Raw genomic sequence first — 12,973 nt, 5'->3', positions numbered from 1 at the left:
GAATGGATAAAGAAGTTGTGGTACATATATACAATGGAATATTACTCAGCCATAAAAAGGAACAAAACTGGGTCATTTGTTGAGACATGGATGGATCTAGAGAGTGTCATACAGAGTGAAGTAAGTCAGAAAGAGAAAAACAAATATCGTATATTAACACATGTATGTGGAACCTAGAAAAATGGTACAGATGATCCGGTCTGCAGGGCAGAAGCTGAGACACAGATGTAGAGAAGAAACGTATGGACACCAAGGGGGGAAAGCCGTGTGGGGGTGGGGATGGTGGTGTGATGAATTGGGGGATTGGGATTGAGATGTATACACTGATGTGTATAAAATTGATGAATAATAAAAACCTGCTGTATAAAAAAAGAAATAAAATACAATTCAAAAATTCAAAAAAAAAAAGACAATAGAAAATGTCACTCAAACTAAGAGCTGGTTCTTTGAAAAGATAAACAAAATTGACAAACCTTTAGCTAAACTCACTAAGAAAAAAAGAGAAGGCTGTGATAAATAAAATCAGAAATGAAAGAGGATAAATAACAGATACCACAGAAAGACAAAGGATTATAAGAGAATATTATGAACAACAAATTAGACATACTATGCCGACAAATTAGACAACCTAAGAAATGGACAAACTCTTAGATTCATACAACATTCCAAGACTGAATCATGGAGAAACAGAAAATCTGAATAGACTCATCACTAATAAAAAGACTGAAACATTAATTAAAAACCTCCCCAAAACAGAAGTTCAGGACCAGATGGCTTCACAGGTGAACTCTACCAAATAGTCAAAGAAGATTTAATCCCTATCCTTTTCAAACTCTTCAAAAAATTAAAGAGGAAGGAATGATTCCTAACTCATTTTACGAGGCCAACATTACCCTTATGCCAAAACCAGGCAAACTCAACACAAAAAAAGAAAATTACAGACCAATATCTTTGATGAACATAGATGCAAAAATCGTCAACAAAATATTAGTCAACCAAATACAGCAATACATTAAAAGGATCATATTCCATGATAAAGTGAGGCTTATTCCAGGGATGCAAACATGGCTCAACATTCACAAATAAATAAATGGGATATACCACATTAATAAAACAAAGGATGAAAAGCATATGATCATCTCAGTAGATGCAGAGAAAGCATTTGACCAGATTCAACATCCATTTCTGATAAAAAAACTCTCAATAAAATAGGTATAGAAAGAACGTACTTTAACATAATACAAGCCATATATGACAAACTTACAGCTAACATCACACTCAATGGTGAAAAATTGAAAGCTATCCCTCTAAAATCAGGAAAAAGACAAGGATGCCCAAGGATGCCCACTCTCACCAGTCTTATTCAACACAGTATTGGAAGTCCTAGCCAGAGCAATTAGGCAATAAAAAGAGAGAAAAGGCATTCCAGTTAGAAAGGAAGAAGTAAAACTGTCACTATTTGCAGATGACATGATTTTATACAGAGAGAATCCTTAAGACTCCACCAAAAAAACATTAGAAATAAAAAAACAAATACGGTATAGTTGCAGGGTACAAAAAAATCTGTTGCATTTCTGTATGCTAATGATGAGCTATAAGAAAGAAAAATTCAGAAAACAATCCCATTGAAAATCACAACAAAAAGAATAAAATACCTAGGAATAAATTTAAACAAGGAGGTGAAAGACCTGCAAACTATGACATTGTTGAAAGAAGTTGAAGACACAAATAAATGGAAAGATATTCCGTGCTCATGAATTGGAAGAATTAACATACGGACATTAAAATGTCCATATTACCTAAAGCAATCTACAGATTCAATGCAATCCCTATCAAAATCCCAAGGAATAAAAAATAAATAAAATAAAGAAATATTAGTTGATGGTAATGATGTATATGTCTATTATCTGCACTAGGTAATCCACTCTAACACGCTTAGAACATAATTGAACCAAAATTTTACACTGTAACAGACAAAGAATACTTAGGACATGACAAATTAAAAAAAGCTTTAATGCTTAAAAAAAAAAGGAATATAAGTGTCATTTGTTCTGCATAGCCTCATTTGTTCTCTAGTTTCTAAGGGCAGCTATGGGGGAATTGAAGGAAGAAAAGTACTCACACAGGAAGGAAAAAAAATCAATCTGATGGACATGAATATAGCCACCAAACTAGCCTAGGGATTTATTCAACGACATTGCTTTACTGTTAACTTTCACTCATATCATTTATTATTTGGGGAACGGTTGCAAAGAGACCAGAAAGTGAATAGAATAACGATGTTTTTATGGCTCCTAATGTAGATTGTTATTGAAAATCTATCAATTTTACTGGCAAACCTTTGGCTCAAAAATAAGATCTTCATTTATAACTTGCAGGCAGTGACAACTCAAATTATGAGAAGTAACTGGGAAATAAAAAATAACTATCATGATAATTATCTTTCTCATTAAAAACATGAGGCATTCTGTAATTGTTGGGATGTGCAAGATACTCTTTAACATCTGTTGCTACTGAGCTAAAACACATCTAAACAGGAAAGAAAATACATTACTGAGTGTTACTCTTGTACTGTTGGTGGGAATGTAAATTGATACAGGCACTATGCAGAACAGTATGCAGGGTCCTTAAAAAGCTAAAAATAGAACTACCATATGACCCAGCAATCCCACTACTGGGCATATACCCTGAGAAAACCATAATTCAAAAAGAGTCATGTACCACAATGTTCACTGCAGCTCTATTTACAATAGCCAGGACATGGAAGCAACCTAAGTGTCCATCGACAGATGAATGGATAAAGAAGATGTAGCACATATATACAATGGACTATTACTCTGCCATAAAAGGATACAAAATTGAGTTATTTGTAGTGAGGTGGATGGACCTGGAGTCTGTCATACAGTGTGAAGTTAAGTCAGAAAGAGAAAAAGATATACCATATGGTAACACATATGTATGAAATCTAAAGAAAAAAAAAGGCTATGAAGAACCTATGGGCAGGACAGGAATAAAGATGCACATGTAGAGAATGGACTTGAGGACACAGGGAGGGGGAAGGGTAAACTGGGACGAAGTGAGAGAGTGGCATAGACTTACACATGGAGGGAGACACAAGAGGGAGGAGATATGGGGATATATGTATATGTATAGCTGATTCACTTTGTTATACAACAGAAACTAACAGACCATTGTAAAGCAATTATACTCCAATAAAGATGTTAAAAAAAAAAAAGAAAATACATTACCCAAATGATGAAAAATAGATACTGGTACAAATGTGTGCAAAGTGGTACAGAACAGAACGCAGCAGGATGTATTGCCCACATATGTAAACCAGAATGAAACCACTTACAGATACTTCAGGAATCGGCTTCAACTTCTCCCCTGAAATTTCCTGTAGGGAGATGTTGTATATTGAAGATGACACTTGATGTGCTGGTAGGTCCTTTGCTTTGATAACAGGACCTGGAATTTTTGGAGAGGAGTCACTCCTTCTTCCAGGGGGAGAAAGGCATGGTGTAGGCACCAAACTCGTTTCAAAGTCTTTTTTATCTATCTGCTTCGCCAAGGAATTTTGGTTTTCTGATGCTCCTGCTTCTGTGTAGGCATTTTTTAGATATCCTTTACTTGTCCACCTCGCAGTCTTGCCCAGCACGCTCTCTAATGTTAACTGAGTTAACTTTGAAGGACTAGTTGTTGGGCCGGTTGAACCCTGGACACTGTGGTTACCCTACACAGAGGAACAAAGTGAAATCATTTTGAGCTGAAACTTGTGGTGAATAAGTTACTGAGTATAAGTTCTTAACAAGTTCATGTATCCTCTGAATAAAGCAAAGTACACATACATATACTTATATATATATATACTATTTTATTCTGCAATAAAAAAAATAAACTAAAAACAGCAATGCAAACAGGCATAAATCATTTGATAAGATGCCCTGCTATGTTTGCCTCTGGTCTTGGTAAAGCATGTTTTTTACCACTGAGTAACAAGAGTACATTTAGGAAATAGTCGCTCAAATATATTCATTCCAAAGAAAGTATGAAAAAGAAGAGGATCCATAAGAAGTTACCTAAAACTTAGGAATTGTATACTTTGGCTTCCTGATAAGGTAACTCCATGAGAGGAGAAAGAACTGGAACTCACAGAATTTACCTTATTTATGTAGGGAAATGCTACTTTTAAAACAAGCTGGCCTATCAAAGTATTTTTGCCTTATATTTTTGTATGAAAGTTTTACTGCTGAAGAGCAATAGATAACAGAGCATGTTTTGAGAAATATTTTTCTTACGTGAAAATTTCAATTATAGAAAGTATTTTTCCACAAGACATGAACCTCACCAAATATAATTATTTGGAAAGCTGAAAATAAAAGCTAGAAACATTTTACTAATGTACAGTTCTGGAATTATCCCTAAAATTTTAATTTTTAAAATCTGAGAAAGGAGGAATTACAAACAAAAAAATCAATGGCCATGATGGTAAATAAGGAAAAAGAGAAACACAGTGTTATTTCAGTTGGTAGATATTTTTCTGCTATAAAACAATAAATTTAAAGAAAAAAACTAATGTGATAATTGCTTATACTTGTCATGAGATTTTTCTAACTTATCTGTTTAAATATATAATAAACGAACAGAACAGAAAAAAATCAATAAAAGCAGAGTACATTTAAAGACATTATTTGATGTCTGAGACTGTACTATCTTACTTTCTGTTTCAGTAAGCTATTCCACTATCCTTTCATTTATAGCCATACAGAACCAAACATCTGGTTATTCCCCAAATTTGGCATTTTTAAACAAAATATTTGAATGACTGATTGAACTGTTCAGCTTCTTTCTGAATGTTTGGTCATCATACACCTCAAGATACAGATCACTATCTAAGGTGAAATTTCCATTTCAGTAGAAGTGAAGTATGTGTAACGGTGAGAGAGCCTGCTTTAGGTTGGGCACAAGACAAGAGAGGAATTTATCCATCTTTTAATTAGAAGGGATCTATCTGTCTGTGTGTCTGTCATTGTTCTGCCTCTGTTCCTTTCTTCCTCTTCACGGGCTATGTATTGCTCTATGAGCTGCAGATGTGAGGAATATGGTAGGCCAAAAGTTAATCCCTGCCATGCAGGGACTTTATCCCAAAGACAACAAGGGGTCACTGAGTGATTTGATGGAGGAGAAGAATGTCATGACAGCACAAAATAGAAGGTATGGGAATGAGTTTGTGTGGATATTGTTTGTGATGTGTCTGAAGTGTCTGTGGATATAGTAGTAAGGGAGGCCAATTAGGAGACTATTAAATTGGAATGATTAGAAATGCTGAGGTGACTTGCGTTAATTCAGTGGTGGTGATGATGGAGGCTGGACGGACTGAGAGTTCTGTAGAAGGCAGAGCATGTTGTACTTAGTAACTCTGGAAAGCTTTTACATGGAGTCTGCAATCCTTAACCCTAGTCATGTTATGATTTTCCTTTCTTATGGAAAGCAGTTGGGATTATCAGACAACTGTTTTCTCAAGAAAGGTACACTTGGGTGTAAGAACCTCTCCTAAGAAATAGCTTGCCTATCTGTAGTAAAGAAAGAATTGCAGAGAGTCTAAGGATCTTTTACAAACATTTCTTCTTGGTATTCATTCTGGGCCTTATTTTCTTTGTCTATGCTGGCTTGATCTTCTGATATGTATATTTCTTTATAAATGATGGAGAAATTTATTATTCAGAGTCCCAGATAGGGGAAAGAAAAGATGGTTATTGGGTGTCAATCCATGGGACCTTAGTTTATGTCCCAAGTGGAAAAATAAGAGAGGTAAGAATATTTCCACCCTTGTGACAGTACCGCGAGGCCTGAGCTGCAGGCACTGCATAACTCTCTTTGCTGTACATTTACTGAGTGAGCTTGTCCTTCACCACATCCTGGGAACCCTGAGGATGTTCACATGATTGAAGAACTCTGCCTTCAGGCAGAAAACTGGAAAGAGTGCAAGAGACCTGAAAAATGCCTAGTGTTCTGAATTACTAGGTAATGGAGTGGTGACTCTTGCAATTTTTGTTTCACAGAGACAAAAAGAGAATAAAAGTTTCGCCAATTTTCTAAAGAAAGGTAAACAGAAAACAGAACAAACATCTTCCAGGCCTTGGTTTTAAGAAGGTACTGGTGGAACTAGGATAGATTTTTAAAAATTCAGTCTGGTTGCTAGACAGTGCTATATCTTCTCCAACTTAAAAAAAAATTCCAGTTTAATTTCCTATAATTGTTATATACAATTGACAATGGGATTTCTGTGATCAGAATACCCTCTACTTATTCATTTCCATCATATTTTCACAGTAAAAAATAAGCACATGTATGGTGGATTTAAAACAGATTGCCCCTAAAAACAGGCTGGCTAAGGCGAAAAGGTATAACTCTTTGGACCAGAATCTCTGGATCACTCTGGGATTCCATTTTGTATATGACATAAGTAGAAATTAGGAGCTTTTGCAATAAACATTAGTTCAATAAATAGTTATTAAGCTCCTACTATGTGTAAGCCATTTTCTAGGGACTATATAAGGTACACAGGTAAGAAGAAAAAGGACACTGCCCTCAAGAGGCATAAAGTCTAATAGCAGAGAGATAGATACCTACAAAAGTAATAATTTCATAAGGTAGAAGGCAGTAAATTTCATTTAAGTTTCAGATGTACTATTATGAGGATTTAGAAGAATGCATGGACAGCCTGATGTTTGCTAGATCATTTTAAAAAAACTTTAAAAATCAATACATTTGATAAGAAGTGTATTTTTCCCACCTGTAAGTGGATCAGAGCACTTTTCTTCCTGCTGTAAATTTATTCAGGTGTATTTCTTTTTGCTTGGCATGAGCAGTGATTATATACACAGAACTATTCATGAGTATGTACAGGGACATTCACCTCACATTTTCCTAAGATATACCCTGGTTTGGAGATGGGTCAAGAAATGGTCAGATTGAGCTGTGTTTCCTAATAGGTATTCATTCTCTTCGTAGTACTGCATTTCCACAGTAATATCTTTTTATGCTATTTAAAATATATGGAAAAGACAAATAACTGGAGAATCTGTACAGAGCACAAAAGGCTTGCCTATTTTGGCTGCCCCAGAACCACTAATTCTGGTCTATTCCAGATTTTGAAAGGGGAATTAGGATAAATGGGAAAGGCAAGACAATATACAAGACTAATAGGTTGATTTGAGTTGTGTCAGCTTCTATTTTAGAGAGGAAATAAATGGAGAATAAAAAATAGTATAGTATTTACTAGTAGTGGTGCACTGGCAAAACCTTCCTCCTTTCTTTAGTAATGCTTCTGACTTACTAAAATAGATTATATAGGTATAGATGACGTGTATTACTTTCACATACATAACACATGTGGGCTCGACATGTCTTTGTAATAATTTTATACTAAATAACATATATATTTGTTACATGCTAAGAAGTTTACTATAATCTGATTGAAAAATAACCACTTTTCCCCCTTTGGTTTATCATTTAGCTACTGAAAACCTGAAGATCAATTGAATATAATTTGTCAGAGTAGTAAAGAATTTGTTATGCTGTTTTCATATTCCAATCATCTGTTCATCTGTTTCTCAGAAGAACAAATACAAAATGTTTTTGATTTAACTTAATATATATTTTTTAAAAGTCCAAATCTCTTGAACTGTTTGTCTTCTGGGCTCAGAAACATTTGTTTGTTAAATATTCAATCACGCCCAGTGCCAGGAACATCAATAGAGTTTGTCTGATTAACTGTAGCACAGCATATGTACACTGAAGAGGAGAATGATTTCCCCAAGGACCCAGAACTTCCTCTGTTGAACTAAGTTTCTTAAAAGGACATGCAGATGGGCACTTGGACAATAATTTTTGGATGTGCAAAACGAATAGCTCTTGCTGAGTTATAATTTTTAAAAGATAATTTTAATGACTCAGGAGGGCCACCTACTTGGAGCAGGTGGGACCCAGGCTCTTTGTATTACAACTTTAATGTTGAGTGGGTCAGGATAGAACTCTGTTTTGTTTTAGCCTTTGTAAAAAGTGGATGATCATGTTTATTTATATTTCAGTTGATTTTTAATTCAGTCCACCCAGAAAAAAATCTACATAACATTCTTAAAAGTCCTGAACAAAACACATCTGCAATATTCCACACACACTTTTGATGGCAGTTTTGAATTTGTAATTGAGATACAGTTAGCAGGAGTTTTACGTTCATCCAACGTTTTAGTGATTAAATGTGTGAACTGACAGAACCTTTTAGCTAAACAACAGCACTAGCACTAGCGGACAACAGAGACGATACAGGTATATACTTTGGTTGTCAACTAAAGAGCACAATTATTTGCACAAATATAGCTAAAGATATTAGTCATAACAGAATGAAAAAATCATTTCTTCTTTGATGATAGCAAGATTGACCATTCAAATGTATCTTAAATGTTTTCACTAACAACCATCCCCAAGGAGTATTTCTAACTTCTACCTCTTGAATTTAACAGGAAACTATTAAAATAATACCAAATAAAATGAAAGGAAGACGTGACTGTTTCTAACAAGTAACTAATTCGCAGCATGCTTGATATTACAAGGACTTGGGCAAATTACTTTTGTAAACATCTTTACCTGTAGCCAATGAGGCCTCACAGACAAATCATAGCAGAAGTTACAGGGACTGTATTGGATGGGTAAACATCATCATGTGAATATTTGGGGAAAATGATGAGACTCCTTTAATTGTTCAAGACAAAAACATATTTTCCTTATAAGTTAGACTTCATGCTCTTTAACTGATAAAACAAAGGTTTCTTGTGAAAACTCCTATCTATAACCAAATATATACTATTCTGAAAATAATGATCTTTAAGCCTAAGTTGTATGATATTATTCTAAGGAAACAAGAGTTTTATAACATTCTCTCCCTGCCTATAACAATGAAGGGCCAAGTTACAGGAACCAACTTTTTCAGGGAAGAAGAAAGCTTCAAAAGATAACAATAAAGATATGTAGACGTGAACAGCCTAAAATAATTACTCACATAAAAATAAATATTAAATTTGCCTGGTAGGTTTAGAGAGTATGTTATGTTGTAATTCATGATATACAGAAATAAAAATGCAAGCAATACATTCAAAATAGAATTCTTCCATTTTTTTCAAACAAATTGACATTTAAAGTTTTTTAAAGGCTACACAGAAATATAACTGGCCTCATGTGGAGTAAATATCATTTCTATTGTGTGTATGTAAATGTGTGTAAGAATGTTATTCAGAATTGCTAGTCAAGCATGTAGGGGTGAGTGGAAAAAAACAATGAAATGAAATAGTTTAACTACTGAGTGCTAAAAAAAACCTTGAAATCAACAATACCAGGAAAGCTGAGAGGAAGGACTAAAATGGTCCTTTTAATCTGCTGTTTGTAAATTTGTTTTATAGGCCTTAACAGAGTTAGATGAAGGAAGATCTAGAAGCTTCCTAGCTAATTTGAACACTATATATAGTCAGTCCACATAATTCATGTCCAAATATGGATAAATTTTTGGCTCAAATGTTCTAGTTTGGACTGTTACATAAGAAAAATTACCTAGCTTTGCAACTATGTACGTTAGTACCTGATGCATAGATAGAATTTGGAGAAAATGACTATATTTCTAGAATCCACCAGAGGGCAGAGAGCAGAAGCAAGAACTACAATCCTGCAGCCTGTGGAACAAAAACCACATTCACAGAAAGATAGACAAGATGAAAAGGCAGAGGGCTATTTATCACATGAAGGAACAAGATAAAACCCCAGAAAAACAACTAAATGAAGTGGAGATAGGCAACCTTCCAGAAAAAGAATTCAGAATAATGATAGTCAAGATGATCCAGGACCTCGGAAAAAGAATGGAGGCAAAGACTGAGAAGAGGCAAGAAATGTTTAACAAAGACCTAGAAGAATTAACGAACAAACAGAGATGAACAATACAATAACTGCAATGAAATGCAATCCCTATCAAATTACCAATGGCATTTTTTACAGAACTAGAACAAAAAATCTTAAAATTTGTATGGAGGCACAAAAGACCCCGAATAGCCAAAGCAGCCTTGAGGGAATAAAACGGAGCTAGAGGAATCAGGCTCCCAGACTTCAGACTATACAGCAAAGCCACAATAATCAAGACAATATGGTACTGGCACAAAAACAGAAATATAGATCAATGGAACAGGATAGAAAGCCCAGAGATAAACCCACGCACCTATGGTCAACTAATTTATGACAAAGGAGGCAAGGATATACAATGGAGAAAAGACAGTCTCTTCAATAACTGGTGCTGGGAACAAAGGATTAATCTCCAAAATATATAAACAGCTCAGGCAGCTCAATATCAAAAAAAACAAACCACCCAATGCAAAAATGGGCAGAAGACCTAAATAGACGTTTCTCCAAAGAATATACAGATGGCCAAGAAGCACATGAAAAGCTGCTCAACATCACTAATTATTAGAGAAATGCAAAGCAGAACTACCATGAGGTATTACCTCACACCAGTTAGAATAGGCATCATTAGAAAATCTACAAACAACAAATGCTGGAGAGGGTGTGGAGAAAAGGGAACCCTCTTGCACTGCTTGTGGGAATGTAAATTGATACAGCCACTATGGAGAACAGTATGGAGGTTCCTTAAAAAACAATGCATATATGTGGAACCTAGAAAAATGGTACAGATGAACCGGTTTGCAGGGCAGAAATTGAGACACAGATGCAGAGAACAAACGTATGGACACCAAGGGGGGAAAGTGGTGGGGGTGGTGGTGGTGGTGGGGGTGGTGGTGGTGGTGGTGGGATGAATTGGGAGATTGGTATTGACATGTATACACTAATATGTATAAAATGGATAACTAACAAGAACCTGCTGTATAAAAAAATAAATAAAAGAAAATTCAAAAAAAAAAAAAGAGTTAAGGAAATGTGCCCAAGCTCCATTCCAGGTTCATCTTGCTCGGCCATATGACCTTGAACAAGCTATGTCACTGTTCTGAGCCTTACTCTGTTCATCTATAAAATGGTGTCACAAGTAGTAACTAATTCCCCTGTAGGCATATATAATGCTTTGCCTAATGGCACCAACTATTAAGTGTCCTATTATTATTAAGTCCTAATGGCACTAGCTATTATTAAGTGTCCTACTATTGTTAGGTCCAAATTCAGTATATTGATTCCTAGAGCTCACAATAATTTCTATCAATATTTCTACATTTCTACGTCCAAATTACAACCAACCACACTGACATGGTAATTAGATGGCATTATGCTTCCACAGAAAAATCTTTATTTGGCTGTAGGGCCAAAACCTACAAAACAAAACAAAACAAAACAAAGAAAGAAAATGACTATATATCTAGATAAAAAATTGAATTAGAGAAATAATAAAATACTAATATAAAGCTAACTATTTCAAATCACCAACCAGGTATATATACCCAAAGCCACGTTGGGAATAATGGCATAAAATACAAAACAGAGATGATAATAGTAACATGCTTTTTTTTTTTCTTTCAGAAGCTGCAATTGTATGAAAGGTACTCTGTTTTAACAGCTTTCCTAGATAATTCATTTTACGTGGTAGTCTTGATTTTATAACTCACCACAAGATATATTTCCATAGTGTGCTTTTCAGATAAGAAGTACAAATTCAAAATGATTGAGTATCAGGAAAATTAGTATATATGTCTGCCTAGGGAATAAAATATATAGTAAAGCCAAGACTAAGATGAGAATATGCAAAAAAAATCATACTTTTAAGGCTCTCACACTGATGAGGATCTCAAATGTGAACTGATTATTAGGGACTTAAACTACAATCACTGAAAGCTTATTTTAATTAGTCTTTACTGTCAGATGTGTATTTTTTCTCTATCACAGTATCATGACTGTGCCTAATTTTTTGCTTCTGAATACATCTAATTTCCCTTTAAAAATATTCAAATGGTCTAACACCAAATAAAGTCTTTTAACTACAAGTTATAAACTTCAAGCATAATAAGTAATGCAATTATTACTCATTTGTCCACCATTATTTATAGTATGACATTGTTTTCCTTAGATATAATAGTGTTACTCTAACGATATAACATTCTACAATAATGCAACTAGGGACTTCCCATGTGGTCCAGTGGGTAAGACTCCAAGCGCCCAATGCAGGGGGCCTGGGTTCAATCCCTGGTCAGGGAACTAGATTCCACATGCATGCTGCAACTAAGAGTTCACATGGCGCAACTAAAAAAAGATCCCGCACGCCGCAACGAAGATCCTGAGTGCCACAACTAAGACCTGGTGCAGCCAAAGTAAATAAATTAATTAAAAGAAAAGAAAGGCAAGTTTTAAAATAAATAAATAAATAAAATAATGCAACAATAGTAAGAATGCCTAAATCAACTGATTTTTCTTCAAAGACTATACGTAAGTGAACATTTAAGATATGTAATCTGTAGATGGGTGGGATGGGGGGGTGGGAGGGAGGTCCAAGAGTGAGGGGATATATGTATACATATAGCTGACACACTTCATAGCAGAAACTAACACAACATTGTAAAGCAATTATACTCCACAAAAAAAAAAAAACAAAAAAACCCCCAAAAAACAAAGCATCCAGAACATGAAGACAGATTCACTGTATTTTGAGAGCAAAACAAAGAAAGTGCTTTGTAATTTTGACAAATTAGATTAAAACTTATTCTTAAAAAATAAATAAAATAAAATATGTAATCTAATTTCTCTTTGACTTATATAATAAATGGGAGAAATAATCCTACAGAAAAATAATTTACAAAAAGCTCCCAAAAAAACAATTTGATAAAAAAGGGATCATTACAAATTCTAGAACTTGTTTAAATATAGCCTAGCACTTTTGTTAGTCATCTGTATTTTAGTTTGTATCTTGTTATTGCCTCTAACAGCAAACCTCAAA

General features: G+C 34.6%; 1 protein-coding gene across 14 annotated transcripts in view; it reads right to left on the bottom strand.

The window, feature by feature from the left end:
- Positions 1–12,973, bottom strand: part of CFAP20DC (CFAP20 domain containing) — a 297,986-nt gene that overhangs the window by 112,123 nt on the left and 172,890 nt on the right. For all 14 annotated transcript variants that reach the window (XM_024124132.3, XM_028479359.2, XM_028479361.2 and 11 more), the window contains one exon: positions 3,356–3,733. In XM_024124132.3, the coding sequence (XP_023979900.1) occupies positions 3,356–3,733 (378 nt within the window). The remainder of the gene's footprint in view (positions 1–3,355; positions 3,734–12,973) is intronic.

The sequence above is a fragment of the Physeter macrocephalus genome, chromosome 18 (genome assembly GCF_002837175.3).
Source record: "Physeter macrocephalus isolate SW-GA chromosome 18, ASM283717v5, whole genome shotgun sequence".
Taxonomy (NCBI): domain Eukaryota; kingdom Metazoa; phylum Chordata; class Mammalia; order Artiodactyla; family Physeteridae; genus Physeter; species Physeter macrocephalus.
The sequence above is the reverse complement of the archived record's forward strand: the minus strand, read 5'-3'. Positions and strand labels throughout refer to the sequence as shown.